Genomic DNA, 20611 nt, shown 5'->3' on the forward strand with positions numbered 1-20611 from the left:
ATCGACTGAGCCACCCAGCCCCCCCCACCCCCCCGCATGTTATTCTTAGTTACTTTCCCATTCTATAAAATGGGAATTATTTTACCTAATCCTTGTTACTCCAGCAGTAATTATCCAGATTCTCCATAATCGTATGCTACTCACAGTGTGCACTGTATTTGGAACAGGCAGTTTTGATAGTAAAACTTGAGTCGCTGCCCCACAAGTGTGGCAGGGCCAGGGGGCGGGTAGAGCCTCAGCCGTGACACCCCTGCCAGGGGGCTGGTCTTGGCTCCCGATTGGGACTCGTGCAGTGCAGGATCCCGCAAACCCAAGAAGAGGTCCAAATGCTGCGGGAGCCAAAGAAATGACAATGTCACTCGATGGCATGAAAAGCAGAGCCATGGGAGTGAGCCCATGACCTCACTCAAGAGTGAACGGAAGGAGGCTCTGAATTCGGTGCCGTGCGACATTGCCCTCAGTTCTGTGACACCGAGTCCAGCCACAGCTTTGTTTTTCCTGGAGAAGAAAGACTCCATCTTCCACAGCCTCCCTCTGTACGGCCACCCCCGAGCCAGGCTTCCTGCTGTTCTGTGGCTCACACAACACCAAGCGTGCACCTAGAAGGTGCCTGCGGGCTGGGACAAGCCGGCCTTTGCCTCCACAGTGGGGGGACCCTGAGGTGATGGCTTCCTATTCTCACTTCATCAATAAGAAGCAGCTGGAAGGGAAGCCAGAACCAAGGGTCGTCGTCCCCCATGGTCTCTCTAGAAATGGGAAAAGCGAAGCCTTCCCTCTCATGGGCAGAAGGACGTGAAAATGCCCGGTCAACCCTTCCGACCCTCCCTCGCACCCACCACTCCGAGAGAGTGTTGGGCACCGTGTCGGGCGTGCAGTCTCCTCCTTCATCCTCCTGACCCTTACATCAGAATTCTTGTGCATATTTATAGGTGGAGAAACTGAGGCTGAGAAGGGGTGGAGTCAGAATCCTAGAGGCCACACTCTCAGCCCTCACTAGACTCCCTCCCTCGGGAGTGCCGGGTGAGTCTGCCCTCCAGCCCTGTCCCTCCCTCACTCTCCCCTACACTCAGGCCATCTGAACACCCACTCCCGCCTCAGTCTTTCATGGGGTCCTCGCCTCCTTTGCTGTCTGGCCCGGCCGTGCAGGAGAGTAGCTCAGGCATCAGACCTCGAGAGAACTGGATTCACACCCTGACTTTCCTACGCACTGCGTGTGTTATTTGGAGCAAGTTAAGTCTCCGGGCCTCGACGGGCTCCTGTGAAAACAGGAGAAATGTTACTTCCCACACGGCGCTGCTGTTTAGAGAGGTGGGATTGCACAGCAGGGCAGTCACGGGTGGAGCCCAGGACAGTCAGTTCTCAACACGAGCTTTGGAACCAGGCCACTCAGGCTCCCATCTCCACTCTCCCACCCAGTGACCAAGGGCCAGGGGCCAAGTGATCCGGAAATGCCTCCTAATCTCTCCTTCCTGGTCTTCCAAGTGCCAACCACAACAGTTTCTGCTTCATGAGGTTGTCGTGAGGATTTAAGGAGTTAATGAACATGTAGTTTAAATACCATGCTGGGCACACAGTGACCCATCGATTGAGTCTAGCTATTGTTGTTGTATTTTCTTCTCAACAAGAACACTCCCCTGGGTGATCTTGGCCCTTCGATCCTGACCTGCAGGCTAGAGCTCTGGTTCTCCAGGCTCATTACGCACCCTCCGGTGGATGCCTCACTGGGCGTCCCACAGCTTGCCAACTGTGTCTGGTACTTTCCCTTCCACAACAGCCTCTTCCTGGGTCCCTGGTCTTGGTCGGGCACTGCCCCGTCCCACCTGCCTAACTCATCCCTACCTGTTCTTCCCCCAGCCCCCGCGTACAACTGCTCACCCCCTCCCCACCCCTGGGTCACTGCCAGACCTCCAGTGCTCCTGACCACCCCCCACAGGCCACAGGGCACAGAGGCCTGGTCAAGTGTGCTGGGTGGGCCCAGGACCGGGGCCGGATCAAGCACAGAGATGGTCCTCATCTGAGAGGCAGCAACTCGGAGAGAAGCCAAGTTTTCAACCGGCTTTGCCATCCAACAGGAGCTGTCGGCCTGAGCGCTGACTCTGGGCCACACGGCGCCGAGCCTCCACCTGACATTCCAGGGTCAGCCGCCAGATGTACGGAGCTAGTCAGGTGGGAGAAGGCAGGAACCAGGTGGGCAGGAGAAGCCGTGAGAAGCAGGCTGGGTGCAGAGGACGGGAGGCCCACCCTGCAGGGTTTCTGCACCTATGAAGGCAGTTCTGTTCCCCGCCTGGGGTGTGACAGGGAGGACCCCAAAGAGCCCTTACACAGGTATTTCACTTCCTCTGTCACCTCAACAGCCTGTTCCCCAGCCCCTCCCTATCTCCTGACTGCCCTCACCAGGTCAAATCCACTCTGCAGCCGGAGTGGTCAGGAAACACAAATCCGACACATGGTTTCACGATGACACTCCTCAGGGCCAAGTGCAAGCCCTCAGCAGAACCACCCCCTCAGGTGCTCTTGGCCTTGGGGAATTGAAGGTCTGCTGTGCCAGTCCCCAAGCAGGCCAAGCTCTGTGACTCCAGCCTCTGGCGGGGTCCCCTCCTCTTCCCTCTCCCCTCCTCTCCCCTTTCCTCACCAGGCTAACCCCCGTCTTCCTTTGGAATTGGGCTCAGGCAGCATCTCTGCCAGAAGCTGGCCCCGTGTGGGTCAGGCACCCAGGGTGTCTGCTCCCAGGCCCCTGGCGCACCCGTCTGTCTCTCAGCTGCTTTCAAGGAATCCCGCAGCCTGTCTCCTTGGGTCTGTTCAGCCCAGCGCCCAGCTCAGCTCTGACACTCAGAAGCAGCTCAAGAAATGTCTGTGGAACGATGAGTAAATACAAGGGGGGCCCTGCAGGTGCAGCCTCCCTCACCACTGTGGGTGCAGAAGGGCGTGGGGCTCACACACACAACGGGCCGATGGATGGGCAAAGTGGGGTTACACAAGCCAGCCTGTGGGCCTCCTGATGGCAACACAGCTATTTTACAAATCCTCAAAACTGTAAAAACACCACGTATGCTACATAAAGCATGTCACTGAGCAGCACCTCATCTCAAAAACGTCCAGTCTGTGGCCTCTGCGGAAGAAGCATCTGGGAGGAACCAGGGCCTCAAGTCAGGCTGCTGAGCAGCCACCTCTCAGACCCCTTAAGGAATGGCAAGTTCAGGTTCAGGGTGGTGGCTGCCACTGACCTCTATCTCCCCATGCCCTCTTCCCAAAGCCCCAGGAAACCCAGAGCAGTTAGTGGGCCAGTTGGAGTGAAGCTTTCCTTTTGCCCTTGTCCAAGATGGGGTGCTCCCAGGGCACCCCCAAGTCCATTCTGAAAGGCAGGCTCTGCTTACTATGGGGTGAGATCATCTCTCTTCCCCAAAGTCTCTCAGCTGCACTTCATAATCCCAATGGACCTTTCTAGACCATGTTGCTCTACCTCTGTTATAGCTGGTGATATTCTTGCTGTTTGCTCTGATCATGCACTCGAAGGATGGGTGGGGTGGGCAGTTCAAGGGTCATGAGGTTTTAGCACCACATCTGGCTTTGTAGGAATAACAGGTTCAGATCATTTGCTTCTTTTAGAGAATTAGCCCTGGACCCAGGGACCCTTTGCCCCATGCCCCCACCCCAGGCTGTGACAGCAGGTGGACTGGCCAACCGCCACCCCCCACTTGTCTGGAGAGAAGCAATCCGATGTGAGCACTGCATGTTGCTAGGGAGCCACTGGCAACAGCTGGCTGCGAAATAAGTCGTGTCCTTGGGAAAGCATGTTCCTGGCCGCTAATTAAATGCTGCTGCAGCCTCTTTCTTCAGGGAGCTATAGAAATGTGCTGAATTAATGCAGGCAGGAGCAGGCAGGGAGCAGCGGGTTCACCATCCTGCTAAGGCCCCTCCTGGCTATACAGGGAAAAGGCTCAGGGGGCTGCAATGAAATTGCCGAGCCCCCGGGGGCTAGTAAAGAAAATCGTGGCCTCAGACTATGAGGCTCAACTAGCCCACAGAGTGCCTACCTAATACCATCCCGGCTGCTACAGGTGAATTCACTGGCTAAACACTTTTTTTTTTTTTTTAACTCTTTAAATCCCACTTCTGGGTATATATCCAAAAGAATGGAAAGCAGGATCTCCAAGATATATTTGTATACTCATGGTCACAGAAGCACTATTCACGATAGCCAAGAGCAACACGTACGTGTCCACACAGGGGTGAATGGATAAACACAGGGTGGTATACACGTACATGTAATGGAATATTATTCAGCCTTGAAAATGAAGGAAGTTCTTTCTTTTTAATGTTTATTTATTTATTTTGAGAGAGAGAGAGAGAGCGAGCATGAGCAGGGGAGGGGCAGAGAGAGAGGGAGACAAGAGAATCCCAAGCAAGCTCCCCTACTGCCAGTGCAGAGCCTGACGCGAGGCTCAATCCCACAAACTGTGAGATCGTGACCTGAGCCAAAATCAAGAGTCATACACTTAACCAACTGAGCCACCCGGGAGCCCCGACAATGAAGGAAATTCTGACATAGGCTACAACATGGACAAACCTTGAGGACATTTTGCTAAGTGACATTCACCAGTCACAAAAAGACACCAGGAAAGGGCAAATACCGTATGATTCCACTTACAGGACGTAACGAGTCATACTCATAGAAAGAAAGCACAACGGTGGTTGCCAGGGGCTGGGCGAGGGAGAAATGGGAATTATTGCATAATGGGGACAGAGTTTCAGTTTTGCAAGCTGAACCAACTGCCGAGATTGATGGCACAACAATGTGAATATATTTAGCAATACTGAACTGCACGTAAATAAGTAAGCTGGTAAATTTGATGGTTTGTGCTTTATACCCCAACTAAAAATTGAACAAAACTCATTAAAAATTTTAAGTAATACGTGTTCACAGTTAAAGGATTACAGAGATAAAAGAAATAAGCTAGAGAGTAAATGTCCACATTCCCTTGCCCCCACGTCTGCTCTCCAGAAGTAATTATTGTTAATAACATCTTCAGTATGTTTTCAAAAGTGTTCTACGACTCCATGACTATGTATATATTTAATATCTATAGTGACCTCAATTTCAGCACAGATTTTTTTTTAATTTAAAAAAAAATGTGTTTTCACATTAAATACAGTTGTTCAATTACTACAGCTCAAAGAGCTTTCCAAATCAATATGTATGGACTTGCCTCATTATTTTTCACAGCTGTATCAGCTCCGATTTTATGGACAGAGCTTGTAATTCATTTTGTCTGTCCTCTATCAATGCACATCTAGTAGTTTCCACTTTTTCACAGTGGAAAAGTTACAATGAAATGGCCTTGTGCATATGTCTTGCTCACATATGCAAATGTTTTGTCCTAATGCACAGAATTTAACTGGGTTTTCAAAATATGAATATTTACGAAGACACTGCTCTTTTGTCCTTCAAGAAGTTTCAATCAGTTTACTCCCCCAACAGTAGGGGAGAGCACCCTACGCTCTTGACAACATGGCATCATCAAACACTTAACCTTCACTAATCTGATGGGTGAAAAATAAATGTCACATTTTTTTTATGTAAGCCATAATGGTTTATTGATAGGATGCCACTATCATATATTCTCTTTATAGGTTATTGTTTCTTTTCTTGTTTTTCTTTTTTTTCTGCTTTAAATTTTTTATTTTTTAAATTTACACCCAAATTAGTTAGCATATAGTGCAATGATTTCAGGAGTAGATTCCTTAATGCCCCTTACCCATTTAGCCCATCCCCCCCCAACCTCTCCAGTAACCCTCTGTTTGTTCTCCATATTTAAGTCTCTTATGTTTTGTCCTCCTCCCTGTTTTTATATTATTTTTGCTTCCCTTCCCTTATGTTCATCTGTTCTGTGTCTTAAAGTCCTCATATGAGTGAAGCCCTATGATATTTGTCTTTCTCTCACAGACTAATTTTGCTTAGCATAATGCCCTCTAGGTCCATCCACATAGTTGCAAATGCAAATGAATGCATAGTTCATTCTTTTTGGTTGCCGAGTAATACTCCATTGTATACATATATATACCACATCTTCTTTATCCATTCATCCCTCGATAGACATTTGGGTTCTTTCCATACTTTGGCTATTGTTGATAGTGCTGCTATAAACATGGGGGTGCATGTGCCTCTTCAAAACAGCACACCTGTATCCCTTAGATAAATACCTAATAGTGCTGGGTCGTAGGGTAGTTCTATTTTTAGTTCTTTGAGGAACCTCCATACTGTTTTCCAGAGTGGCTGCACCAGCTTGCATTCCCACCAACAATGCAAAAGAGATCCTCTTTCTCCACATCCTCGCCAACATCTGTTGTTGCCTGAGTTGTTAATGTTAGCCATTCTGACAGGTGTAAGGTGGTATCTCATTGTGGTTTTGATTTGTATTTCCCTGATGATGAGTGATGTGGAGCATCTTTTCATGTGTTGGTTGGCCATCTGGATGTCTTCTTTGGAGAAGTGTCTATTCATGTCTTTTGCCCATGTCTTCACTGGATTATTTATTTATTGTGTGTTGAGTTTGATAAGTTCTTTATTGATTTTGGATACTAACCCTTTATCTGATATGTCATTTGCAAATATCTTCTCCCATTCTGTCAGTTGCCTTTTACTTTTGCTGATTGTTTCCTTCGCTGTGCAGAAGCTTTTTATTTCGATGAGGTCCCAGGTCCCAGTAGTTCATTTTTGCTTTTGTTTCCCTTGCCTCCGGAGACGTGTTGAGTAAGAAGTTGCTGCGGCCAAGATCAAAGAGGTTTTTGCCTGCTTTCTCCTTGAGGATTTTGATGGCTTCCTGTCTCACATTGAGGTCTTTCATCCATTTTGCATTTATTTTCGTGTATGGTGTAACAAAGTGGCCCAGGTTCATTTTTCTGCATGCCGTTGTCCAGTTTTCCCAGCACCACTTGCTGAAGAGACTGTCTTTATCCCACTGGATATTCTTTCCTGCTTTGTCAAAGATTAGTTGGCCATACGTTTGTGGGTCCATTTCTGGGTTCTCTATTCTGTTCTGTTGATCTGAGTGTTTGTTTTCGTGCCATAAATGTCACATTTTCATATAGCTGTTGACCACGTGTATGTATTTTTTCTGTGAACACTCTGCTAATAAGATTCTTTGCCCATTTTTAACTGGGGATTGCTCATCTTTTTATATTTTAAAAATGTTTTACACTAAGAAAATCAATCCTTTGGTAAATGTGTTGTCATTTGTCATGTGACTTTGTTTTGATAATTGTTATGCAAAAGTTTCCACTTGTATCTGTTCAATTTGTTTTAATGTTTATTTATTTTTGAGAGAGAGAGAGAGAGCGCGAGAGAGAGAGCGAGCATGAGCAGGGGAGGGGCAGAGACCGAGATGGAGAGAAAGTATCCCAAGCAGGCTCCATGCTCAGTGTGGAGCCCAGTGTAGGGCTCGATCTCACCAACTGTGAGATCATGACCTGAGCTGAAATCAAGAGTTGGACGCTTAACTGAGTCACCCAGGAGCCATGAAAACCAGTATTTATCTAATGCAATGCTTTTCAGCCTTCCAAAGCTAATCCCCCTATCTGATAAGCAGGAAAATCTCCTGTCCCTCCAAGATTTGGGGGAGATTTGTCTCAGTTATGAATCCATCTTCCGCATAACCTCATCAGATAAGATTTTTTTTAACTTTCTGCAATTTGTAATGTGAAAACTTACACACTTTTTCATTCTCCCAATAAAAATCTCAACTAATTTTTTCAAAATTTCTGTCAAGATTCTAACATGCCCAGGGGCGCCTGGGTGGCTCAGTCGGTTGGGCGTCCAACTTCGGCTCAGGTCATGATCTCACTGTCCGTGGGTTCGAGCCCCACGTCGGGCTCTGTGCTGACTACTCAGAGCCTGGAGCCTGTTTCGGATTCTGTGTCTCCCTCTCTCTCTGACCCTCCCCCGTTCATGCTCTGTCTCTCTCTGTCTCAAAAATAAATAAATGTTAAAAAAAAAAAAAATTTTTAAAAAAAAAAGATTCTAACATGCCCATGACCTCAATTTTATCTGTAACCTACCCTGAGTTGATAATCACTTTTCAGATAAGCTATATTCTTAAAAATTTTAACCAAAATGACATTAAAACATTTCTTTAAAAATAATTGACTGTGGAAGGGGCGCCTGGGTAGTCAATCGGTTGGGTGTCTGACTCTTGATTTTGGCTCAGGTCACAATCTCATGGTTTGTGAGACCAGGTTCCACATTGGGCTCCGCACTAAGTGTGGAACCTGCTTAAGATTCTCTCTCTCCCTTTGCCCCCTCCCCCATTCACGCTCTCTTCTCTCTCTAAAATAAAAATAAAACAAAATAAACTGACTGTGAAAAACAATCTAAAGGTAATTTATTTTCGGGGCGCCTGGGTGGCGCAGTCGGTTAAGCGTCCGACTTCAGCCAGGTCACGATCTCGCGGTCCGGGAGTTCGAGCCCCGCGTCAGGCTCTGGGCTGATGGCTCAGAGCCTGGAACCTGTTTCCGATTCTGTGTCTCCCTCTCTCTCTGCCCCTCCCCCGTTCATGCTCTGTCTCTCTCTGTCCCAAAAATAAATAAACGTTGAAAAAAAAAAAATTTAAAGGTAATTTATTTTCAATAACATATCCCTCCTTAAGGACAGACTTCAAACCTCATAACACATGTCCCCCCGCCCCCCAAAAAACCCTTTAAAGATGAGGGAGAAGAAACAGTTTGAAAACCACCTTTATTTTACTTCTGGGTTCCCCCATTCAGAATATTTCCATTCCCTCCGTTTTTTAAATTTTCCTTTTAGTAGAAATATAGACCCCTCTCTGTTCTTTCAACAATTAATTAAAGTGAAGTGACAGTCTCCTCTCCTAATCCTGGGAAATTAATACTAAGTTTGGAAGACACACGGTAGTTGAAGACCAGGAGATCTCTCTCTGGTCTCAGGACGATGAATGGGACGCACAGCATGGGGCCTGGGAACTCGGCTTCTGCTGGCAGGGCCAGGTGGCAGTTTCAGGCAGCTGTCCTGTGGATCTGTAAGTGCTCCCTGGGGGGGGACGGAACTGTAAGTGCTCCCTGGAGGGGGACGGAACTCCATCATCAGAGTTAATAAAACAGGACACAGAGAAGCCTGGGCTCCCACCGCACAACAACCCACCCCTCGGCTCCTTCCTCCCACCTCCGCATTCAGACACTGGTTATCTGGAAGCTTCCCCGATGGCACGACGACACCCCTCATTTTACGGGATCTCTCGGACACCGCAGATTTTACACGGCAACCTCATGTCTACAAGCTTGTCGGCTCCATTGTTCCAGTAACATTTTGCTCACTTTGAGTCACCGTGTCACGTTTTGGTAATTCTTGCAATATTCCAAACTTTTCCATTGTTATTATATTTGTTGTGGCAATCTGTGATGAGTGATCTTTGATGTTACATAATTGTTTTGTCGTGTGTTCTGACTGCTCCATCAACCAGTTGTCCCCCTTTCTCACTCTCCCTGATCCCTGAAACATAACAATATTGAAATGAGACCAATTAGTAACCCTACAGTGGCCTCTAAGTGTCTGCGTGAAAGGAAGAGTCACACATCTCTCACTTGAAATCAGAAGCTAGAAATGATTAACCTCAGTGAGGAAGGCATATTGAAAGCTGAGAGAAGCCAAAAGCTAGGCCTCTTGCCTCAAACAGGCAAGTTGTGAATGTAAAGGAAAAATTCTTGAAGGACATTAAAAGTGCTACTCCAGTGAACACACACATAAGAGAAACAGCCTCACTGCTGACGGAGAAAGTCTTCGTGGCCTGCAGAGAAGATCCAACCGGCCACAACCTTCCCTGGGGGCAAAGCCTAATCCAGAGCAAGGCCCTCACTCTCTTCACTTCCGTGAAGGCTGAGAGAGGTAGGGAAGCCACAGAAGACAGGTTGGAAGCTAGCAGAGGTTGGTTCGTAAGGTTTAAGGGAAGACAAGACACCTTCTCCATAACATGAAACTACAAGGCGAAGCAGCGAGTGCTGATGTAGAAGCTCCAGCAAGTTCTCCAGAAGCTCCAGCTGTGATCGTTAATGAAGGTGGCTCCACCAAACAACAGATTTTCAGTGTGGATGCAACGGCCTTATATCAGAAGAAGATGCCATCTAGGACTTTCTTAGCTGGAGAGAAGTCAACGTCTGGCTTCAAAGGACAGGTTGACTCTGTTGGTAGGGGCTAATGCAGCTGCTGGCTTCAAGTGGAAGCCTGTGCTCATGTGCCACTCTGAAAATCCTAGGGCCTTTAAGAATTATGTTCAACCTACTCTGCCTGTGCTCTGTCAGTGATGTAACAAAGTCCGGACAGTACATCTGTTTACAACATGGTACACGAAATACTGCAAACCCAAACACTGTTGAGACCTACTGCTCAGAAAAAAAAATGATTCCTTTCAAAATATTGCTGCTCGTTGACAATGCATCTGGTCACCCAAGAATTCTGATGGAGATGTACGAGACTGATGTTGTTTACACGCCTACTGACACAACATCCATTCTGCAGCCCATGATCCAGACATAATTTCAACTTTCAGGTCTTATTATTTAAGAAATACATTTTGTAAGGCTACGGCTGTCACATATAGGGATTCCTCTGACGGATCTGGGCAAGTAAATTGAAAAACTTCTGGAAAGGCTTCACCACTCTGGATGCCAATAAGAACATTCATGATTCATGAGAAGAGGTCAGAATACCAACATGAACAGGAGTTTGGAAGCAATTGATCCCAACCCTCCTGGATGACCTTGAGGGGTTCAAGACTTCAGGAGAGGAAGTCACTGCAGATGTGGTGGAAACAGCAAGAGAACAGGAAGCGGAGCCTCAAAATGGGATTGAATTGATGAAATCTCATGATCAAACTGTAACAGATGAAGAGTTGCTTCTTGGGAAGAGCACAGAAAGCGGTTCCCTGAGACAGCGCCTCCTCCTGGCGGAGGAGACTGTTGAAATGACAACAAAGGATTTGGAATATTACCTACACTCAGCTGACAGCGCAGCGGCGGGTTTTGAGAAGACTCCAATTTTGAAAGAAGCTCTGCTGTGGGAAAAAGTCATCAAATGGCATCACCAGCTACAGAGAAATCGTTTGTGATAGAAGAGTCCATTGATGCAGCAAACTTCTCCGTTGTCTTATTTTGAAAATTGCCACAGCCACCCCAACCTTCAGCGGCCACCAGTCAGCACCGTCGACATTGAGGCAAGACCCTCCACCAGCAAAAAGATTACAGCTCACTGAAGGCTCAGGTGGCAGCATTTTTTAGCGACATTTTTAAAATCAAGGTATGTGCATTGTTTTTTTGTTTTTTTTTTTTTTTTACCGTTTATTTATTTTTGAGACAGAGAGAGACAAAGCATGAACGGGGGAGGGTCAGAGAGAGGGAGACACAGAATCTGAAACAGGCTCCAGGCTCCGAGCTGTCAGCACAGAGCCCGACGCGGGGCTTGAACTCACGGACCGCGAGATCATGACCTGAGCCGAAGTCGGCCGCCCAACCGACTGAGCCACCCAGGCGCCCCTGCATTGTTTTTTTTTTAGACATAATGCTGCTGCACACTTAACAGACTATTGCATGGTGTAAATACAGCTTTTATACACACAGGGAAACAAAAGCATTCATTTGACTTGCTTTATTGTGATATCCATTTTACAGCAGTGCTGGGGAACCAAACCGGCACTATCTCTGAGGTACGGCTGTATTCAGAAACATTTTCAGACTAGAAACGGTTGGGGCTATGACACGAATTCTTATATTCCTAGTTCCTGGCACTTAGTAGGTCCTCAAAACATTTTTAATACATAAATGAACAAATAAGCCAACCAACATACTCGTGTGAAGAGGGAGAAATATGTGGATTTTCAACCTTAATCAAAAATATCCTTATTGGCCATCCCCCTCTAAGGGAGGCAGTGGATACAGAGGCGCTGAAACGTAAGAATTCCCTGTGAATGTTATTGGTAATCAGTGAAACCCCAGTTTAGATCTCTATAAATCCAGGATTTAAGTGAATTCTGACACAGGCTGGATTAGTTTTACCTGCTATTAACTAGTAATGATGGGCAAATCACTTAGCGTCTCGGAGATTAGTTTCCTTATTTATAAAACGAGGGTAATATGGCCTTTTTCAAATATAAGGTGTCATATTGCAAAATACGCCATTATTTATGTGTGTTCATCAGATATTGTTACATAGCAAATTGCCCCCCCCAAACTCAGCAGCTTAAAACCACATTTATCTCACAGGCTTTCTGAGAGTCAAGAATCTGGAAGTGGCTTGGCTGGGTGGTTCTTGCTCAGGGTTTCTCATGAGGCTGCAGTCATCCGCAGGCTTGACTGAGGCTGGAGGACCCGCTTCCAAGGTGTCTCTCTCCCATGGCTATTAGCAAGAAGCCAAGCGGGTCTCTCCAGAAGGCTGTCCGAATGTCCTCACGACAGGACAGCTGGTCTCCCCCAGAGTGAGCGGTTGAAGCGGGGGGTAGAGTGGATGTAGAAGCCTGGCCCCAAGATGCCGTTTATAAACCGAGGCTTGAAAGTGACACACTCACACTTCTGCTTGTGTCATTTTGGTCACACAGACCAACCCAGATACAATGTGGGAGGGAACTACCCAAGAGCATGAATCGAGGAGGCGGGATCACTGCGGGACATCCCGGAAGCGGGCTACCAACCATGCGGCACTAACAAAGGAACCTAGATAATCGTACCATGACGACACTTAATACTTAGGACATTTTGTACTGTATTAACCGTACCTTTTATTTTCTGATGCTTTGACCTATTAGGACCTCACTGACCTTATAGGGACTGCCCCTCCCAGGGTCAGCTAACTCCTAGAGACAGCAAACAACTCCCTGGGAGTGTGCCGTTACACGCACACCAACCAATCCAGAGCCAATGCCCCAACCACCTCCTATATGGTGCTCTCACACTCTGGGCCACTATCCAGCTGCCCTAATCACCTCAGAGCCAGGTATCAGACAACTATGGCCAGCCCCTATGTCGCAGAGCTCACCGAAATTACTCAGATTAGCCAATCCCAAGCCTTCTCAGCCTGGCTTGCCTGTTGTAGAAACCACAATAAAGGCTCTCACCCACATTTTCCCCTGGCTCCTCGACCTCCCGATTGACCCAGCTGCCTTCCCATGGGGCCTGATATGCCCTGCCCCGTTTCTAGAGACGTGTAGGTAAAACAGACTTCTTCCTTCATGACAGTCATTTCCATCTCTGTGTGTCTTACCGTATGGAGTTAAAACAAACCCTACTAGTACCCTTAAAACATATACATATTCAAAGAGCATTTTAGGTCTTTTTTTTTTTTTTTTTTTTTGGATTTAGAGGTATTAGGGGCACACTGAGGAACATCCAGTGTCATTAGTATTTCTCATTTGACTTAGGTTCTAGTTTTCGTTTTCTTTCTATTTTGAATCACGTGCCCCTGGAAGTGAACCGGCTTCTGCTCAGAGTCAGCAGGAAGTTTCTGACCAGTTCACACCTTAATGATTAGTCCTGTGCTTTGCATGAATTGGTCACACAAGGCCTCTCGTTGCATTACAACTTCTTCCATTTATTCCGAGGCCTGTGACAGTCTCCCCTTCCTTCACTTGCCTTGTTGGTTGTTTGACAGGCGGTCCTTTTCCACGAAACTCAGTATGCCAGTAAAACTTCGTTTGCCAGTGGTTATCTTTCTCTCTTAGTTCCAAAAAGCACTTGGTGGCTGCTCTGCAAAAAAATGTGGCCTCACGTTCATTCCTTCAGTGGCAAACCTTTGCTTCGCTGATACCAAAATTAACCACACTGCTCGGCTTCTGTACCTTTCTGTATATAAAATAACCTTTCAACACCAAATCCTAGGATAATCTTTTTGAAGACACTCCAAAGAGCATGGACACTTAACACATGTGGTATCCCCAGCACACATTACTCAACAGCAAGGAGGACAACGTGAAGAGCATGCTCAGTGTGAACCTGCACAGGCGACGACAGCGGTGACGTTGTGGTTGCCGACTGACACTGACGAGATCCCCATATTGGATACACTCCAATTTTGAAAAATGCATCTCAGAATCGATGAAATGAAAGAATACCTTCCAATATAAGGTGCTTACCTAGCTCCTGACCCCAGAGTGAGCACTTAGTAAACGTTCACGATCAATGACAACAAACTGTCAGCAAACAAGGCTCCTTTGAATCCAATGTATTTGGCCGCAAAGAGGGTTAGGGATGTTCTGGTCTTCTCAGAACGGAGACTGTGGTGGCAGAATGGCACCCCCTCAAAAGCCACCGGTGTCCTGTGTAGGGGCTGGGCCTAGAGAAGGGGCAAGCTTGTGTTTCTGGATCAGCAAGGAACAGAGAGGCACCACCAGGGCTGGGTGTGGTCTCTGTGACATTAAGGAGGCGGGGGGAGCCTCCCCCACAGGCCAGGAAATCTAGGGAGAGAATGGAAGCTAGGATTTATTGGCTACTTCCTGTATGAAGAGCTTCAACTAATACTCATTTACTGCTCACATCAGCCCTGCCGGGCAGACATTAACCCATTTTACAGAGAAATTGAAACTCGGTAAAATTCTTATTATCAAGCAAGCCCAAGGATACAGAGCTAGCAGGTGACAGGGACAGGCCCCACTCATAAGCCTGACCTGTTCCCATAGTTCTGTCAGGACAACGTGGGTAAAGAATGAGTCCTACTATTCATCTCTCTATCCTCCCATGTTATTTCTGCCTCTGGTAATCAAATGTTGTATGATGGAGCGAGTCTTCAGAATTTTTCCTTTCTTTGCTTTCTCTTTTTTCTTTTTTTAAACAACAGAGGGTTATAGCTATAAAGGGTATACACTGAGCAGATTGATGTTGTAAACAAAATTGCCCTCTGGAACATCAAAATCATTTAATATGCTCAATTCCTTTCGAAGCACGTATTGCAGAGAACCGTTATGCTGATTACCAATAATTATAATCCATTCATTAAGAAAAGTCTCCAAGGGTTTCTACAAAGGAACACTTCATGGCTGAGATGCAGTTACTCTGTGTACTTGAAAAATAATGAAGCTACCGTTCTTTTAAAAATTATCTAATTTAGGCTTTTCACTGATTTAATACTGTGCTTCTCTACAAGGACTCTGAATGAAAGAGACTAAATTTAAATGGAGCCTTTCTCTCAAAGGCCCAGAACGGCTTGGCCCTGATCATTGACACATCAGCCCCTGCAGAATAGGGATAAGAAGAGAGTTCCAGGCAAGAATTTAGATCTGAAAGATAAATCCCCTGAAGTCTCTGCTTTTCTTAAACATTTTTGGTTCCAAAGAGCTTGATTCTCCAAAGATTCTTGAAGTTCACTGGATATCTGTAGAAAGGCACTAGAATTTACTGAGAGGGGCCTAAAATCCTTTAGAAACAAAGTTAATATAAACACACAGGGGTTGTGAACTTCATATGGCTCAAGTGCTCAATGAGCTCAGTGCTTTATCGCTCATTTCAGTTACATCCTTTTAGCTATAAGAAACACCCAGGCCAGTACAGGTATGGCTGAAGGGGGCTAACAGAGAGCCAGGAATCTTACGGAAATCAGAGAACAGGAGTCATAATTGGGCCTTTTCAAACCCTACCCAGCCAGCAGGAACTTCCTGACTCTTTCCATGGAGGACCTGCCTTTCTCTTTGCATCTATTAATTTGCTTTCAATTATAAGAAACAACAACAACAACAACAAATCAATTCAAAGTGGCTTAAACAGTATGGAAGCTTACTGTCTCCCAGAACCGGAAACCCAGATGTAGGATGGGTTATAGGGTTGAGTGATCCAGCCAACCAACTACATTATCTACGATCCGGGTTCTTTCCTCTCTACTCTGCCATCCAGTTCAGCTCCCTCCTCAGGGAATTTAAAAAAAAAAAAATTTTTTTTTTTACCATTTGTTTATTTTTGAGAGAGAGAGCGAGAGCGAGCATGAGCAGGGGAGGGGCAGAGACAAAGGGAGATACAGAATCCAAAGCAGGCTCCAGGCTCCGAGCTGTCAGCACAGAGCTCCATGTGGGGCTTGAACTCACAGGCCACAAGATCATGACCTCAGCCGAAGTGGGACACTTAACCGACTGAACTTCCCAGGCACCCCTGGCTGATTCTTTTTGAATAGGATCATTGGGTGGTGGGTTGTGGAACTGTGGGCCACAAGGTTCCTCACAGACATTTTCAAAAGAGAAATGTTTCCCCCACAGTTCCAGAAACCTCTACCTTACAGTATAATTGACCTGACAGAAGTCACACGACATTCGTAAACTAACCCCTTCTGCCAGCTGGTCTTGACCTAGTTCTAGTCACTAACACGGAGTAAGGGATCACCACGGTTGGTAAGGCAAAGGCAGATATGTGGGCGCCAGGGGGAGAGGTCGGGGCTGGAAAAAAGGAAAACTGGAAATAGTTCCTAAGTTATTGCCTGCAGTAAATGGGTAAACGCTGAAGCCATCTGGAAACTCTGGGAGGAAAACAACGGGTTAGAGGTGGGGAGTGAGACTCAAGAGCCCAGTTTTGGAGATGCTGGTTTTGAAATGCCTATTAGATATTCAAATGAAGATGCCAGGTAAGCCATGGGATATATGAATCTGGAGGTCCAGGAAGGCATCAGGGCTGGGGTTATAATTTTGAGAATCATCAGCATATAGCTAGAATATAAAACCAGGGAAATGACAAAATCAATTAAAGAAATGGTATACCGAGGAAATGAGGAGAGAATCCAAGGCCAAGGGCTGGGGTGGGGCACTCTAGCATCTAAAGGTAGAGCCAAGAAGCCAGCAAAGGGGACCAACGAGCAACCATCAGCAAGGCAGGAAGAAAACCAGAAACTCGTACTGTCCCGGAAACCAAGAAAGGCAAGTGCTTCCTGACAGAGAGAGAAATGAATTATGCCCGATGTCGGGCGGCTGGGCACAAAAGGGATGAGAGGTGTGTGCTGAACTGGCAACATGGAGTCCCTGGTGGCTGGGACAAGTGCCGTGTCAGTGGAGGGGGGACTAAAACCCATCTGGAGTGGGCTGAGGAAAAACAGGACGTGGTGGGGTGAAAACATTTAATTTAAACAACTCCTTTGAGAAGTTTTTCTGTGAAGGGTAACAGAGAGGTGGGCAGTAACTGAAGGGGGAGAAGAGGCCAAAGCAGGAGGTTTTAAAGAAAAAAGATCTGGGGCACCTGGGTGGCTCAGTCGGTTGATGGTCTGACTTCGGCTCAGGTCATGATCTCAGGGTCCGTGAGTTCGAGTCCCACATTGGACTCTGTGCTGACAGCTCGGAGCCTGAAACCTGCTTCAGATCCTGTGTCTCCCTCTCTCTCCCTCTCTCTGCCCCTCCCTTTCTTGCACTCTGTCTCTCTCTCTCTCTCTCTCTCAAAAATAAATAAATATTAAAAAAAAAAAAAAAAAGATAAAGAAGATCGTAAGCGCGCCTGGCTGGCTCAGTCAGTAGATCGTGCAACTCTTGATCTCAGGGCTGTGCGTTCAAGCCCCTTGTCGGGTGGAGAGATTACTTAAAAATAAAATCTTTAGGGGCGCCTGGGTGGCGCAGTCGGTTAAGCGTCCGACTTCAGCCAGGTCACGATCTCGCGCTCCGTGAGTTCGAGCCCCGCGTCGGGCTCTGGGCTGATGGCTCAGAGCCTGGAGCCTGTTTCCGATTCTGTGTCTCCCTCTCTCTCTGCCCCTCCTCCGTTCATGCTCTGTCTCTCTCTGTCCCCAAAATAAATAAACGTTGAAAAAAAAAATTAAAAAAAAAATAAATAAATAAAATAAAATCTTTAAAAAAAGAACGTCCTAGAGTGTATCTAATGTGCTAGTAGAAATGACCTATCAAGAGGAAGATACAGTAAAGAATAATTGCAGGAGTGAAGAAGTTGAGAAGTCTAGAAGAGACAGGATTCAGTGAGCACGGGGAGGAGTTGGCCTTTTAGGGAAGCAAGGCTACTGGACTCCGGAGGAAAAGCAGGCGAGGAACATAGACACAAGTCACGGGGTTGACATGGTGAAAGAAAGATAAGGCAATTCCCCCACGTGATTGTTTCCACTTCCATCTGGAAGTGGGTGGCAAGGTGATCAGGGAGAAAAGGCAGGTGGGCTTTGGAAGAGGAATGAAGGTGTCAAACGGCAATTTCAGCGAGTGGGAGAGTAAACAGAGCAGGAAAGCGTAGGAGAATTGCTTGGGGAGTTAGACGAGATGGAAGACAGGAGATACGACCAGGAGAATGGAGGAGTAAGGCGACAGGAAGTACACATTAAGCTTCAGAAAGGCTAGGACACCGCCCAGGGTCACAGACCTACTGGGCAGAAGGGCGGGGATTCCCACTGCAGCCCGAGTGACTCCACTCCCCAGTCCCTCAGGTACAGTCAAGCAACCTGGCACAGAAGAAAGCTGCAGGTGAAGGGCTTCAACCACGAAAGATTGGTTGAGTCCCCACAAACGTGTGACTGCTTTGGGATCCTGATTTTGTCATGACCTGCAAAGAATCTAGGAGAATGCCTCAGTATTTCATCCTTCCAGAAGCCCAGTGAGGTCATTCAAACCCTCCTCTTCTCCTCTGGATTACCACCACTGGCTTGTCGGCCCGCCTCCAAACCACCTTCCAGACTGCTAAAGACAGTCTTTGTGAAATTCGGATCACGTCTTCCACCGCACAAACCCTAACACCACACACAAGACTTCTCTTCATGATTCGGTCACACTCCCCCGGCCTCCCCACAGCCTGTGCTGCAGCCGTATTCGTTACCATTCCACAGCCCTGACAGCCCTGTTCACGCTTCCGCGCCTTTGTGCACGCTGGCTCTCTCCTCGAAACGTCCCCTGCCCTGGTCCACACAACAGACTCCTGTTTGTCCGGCTCCAGTGTCCCTTCCCCAGTATGGCTCTCCTCCTCCACCTCTCCTTCATCCTTCTCCACTGTTCCCAGAGAACCACTACTGGGGCTTCTGCCATTCTGCATTATAATTCTCTTTATTGGCCTATTTGTCTCATCCGCCAGATCTCAGCACAGCATCTACCCGACCCACAGCTGGCGCTCAAATCCTGTGCTGCACGCTGAATGAGAATGAATGCAGCCGTTCGATATTGAGGATGATGAAATTAGCTGAACTGGTTTTGGTGGGGCTCTGTATCTCCTATCACATTTGTTATGCTCCCAAGGGAGGTCGATCTGGATGGCAGAGGGATACGGAATCCATCTGTTCGCATCCGTGACTCTTTCCACAACCTGCTCTGAAATCCAACATTTCAAGCTGCTCTCAAAGTCAGGTGCTACTAAACAAGCTGACTCCATAAGCGGGGGATACGTTATGCGGATGAGACAGAAGCAGCCTCACGAGCCCGCCGGAGGACACTGGCTGAGACCGCACAGAAGGAGGCTGGCTGGGGGCCAGCAGGTGTTCGGAGGAGCGGTGACGGCCGGGCCATCCAGGAGCAGTCAGTCTGATCTCTTTAGGGACGCGTGGAGCCTGCCAGCTCTCACGACCCAACTGCTGTGCGTGCTACACGGTGTCTGTATCCGCTACGGCCCCAGAGAACGGATCACCCTCCCACCTGCATGACACAGACCGTGCAGATGGGAGCGTGCTTCCACATGACAACATGCAGTTATGCCCGGCCCCTCCAGCTGTAACGACTACCAGGACGAAACCCCAGGGAAGACGGCAATCCTGACAGATAACGGTCTTCCGTGCCGGCACACACCACTCCGCTCTCCCCAGGGCAGCTGCTGGAGCCATGGCCTCCAGTCCCTTTCACAGTCCCTCCTGGAACCACAAATGTCAAAAGTATTCGGTGAGATCGGGACAGAAGGCAGTCAGCAAACAGGATATATTTAAGTAAGAAAATACCAAGGCTTTATTTGTGTTCTCTTTATATAAAGATAGCCCTGCTGTCGGCTACGTGGAAAGATGGACACAGTTCCCGTGAGCAAAGATGTACCCACTTCAGACCGCATACCATAATGCCAAAGAATGGACATGAAGGGGGGGGAAGGTGTAATGCTGTCATCTTCATATAGCAATAAAATGCAAAACAGAACAAAAACTAACTGGACTTAATTAATGCTGGGCATTCCCACAGGGAAAGGACCAGAGGACTTGCAATCAATCAGTAGTTGGATACGATAAAAATTCCATTTGGCTGGGCCACCCTCGCTCCTCTCTCCGGCTCTCCCCAACTGAGGTATAACCATCTGGAACCAACAAAGCCGGCAGGCAGGAGCTTTTGCTTCAGAGTCCACTGAGACAAGAAGGGGGCAACGTTTCGGAAGACCAGGTAACGGGGCTCTGGTGAGGCACCTACGTGCAGCAGTGTCGCATGTGGAAGTTGACAACGTACTCGGCATTAGTCCTCTGCACGGAAATAGCAAAAGGCTCAAAAGGGTGAAAGGTGAATGCAACAAGGCGCCGCACTGTGTGGTTGATGGGGCGGCCCAGTAAGCCTGCCTGGATCTCAAACTTGAGCAGACCAGAGTCCCGGGCATAGAACCTAAACAGAACAAGGAGAGAAAGAGAGGATGGTACAGAGATATTCACCACCACTTTGCAATCCGCTCAGCACGGGAACGGGGCAACTCGTAATTCAATCTTACTCAC

General features: G+C 47.5%; 1 protein-coding gene across 8 annotated transcripts in view; it reads right to left on the minus strand.

The window, feature by feature from the left end:
• The window catches only part of DET1 (DET1 partner of COP1 E3 ubiquitin ligase), a 58509-nt gene that overhangs the window by 15406 nt on the left and 22492 nt on the right, over positions 1–20611 (minus strand). For 2 of the 8 annotated variants that reach the window (XM_086711513.1, XM_086711507.1), the window contains exon 5: positions 11637–13740. The exons of 2 other annotated variants lie outside the window; for them this stretch is intronic. In XM_086711513.1, coding sequence (XP_086567639.1) covers positions 13548–13740 — 193 coding nt within the window. In that variant the 3' untranslated portion in view covers positions 11637–13547. Of the gene's footprint in view, positions 1–8715; positions 9503–10978; positions 11061–11636; positions 13741–19843; positions 20505–20611 lie in introns of those variants that run through there. 4 more of the 8 variants (XM_086711509.1, XM_086711512.1, XM_086711508.1 and 1 more) reach the window with 4 other exon arrangements.

Source organism: Puma concolor, chromosome B3 (genome assembly GCF_028749965.1).
Source record: "Puma concolor isolate L17-30 chromosome B3, mPumCon1.1.hap2, whole genome shotgun sequence".
In the NCBI taxonomy this organism is placed as follows: Eukaryota; Metazoa; Chordata; class Mammalia; order Carnivora; family Felidae; genus Puma; species Puma concolor.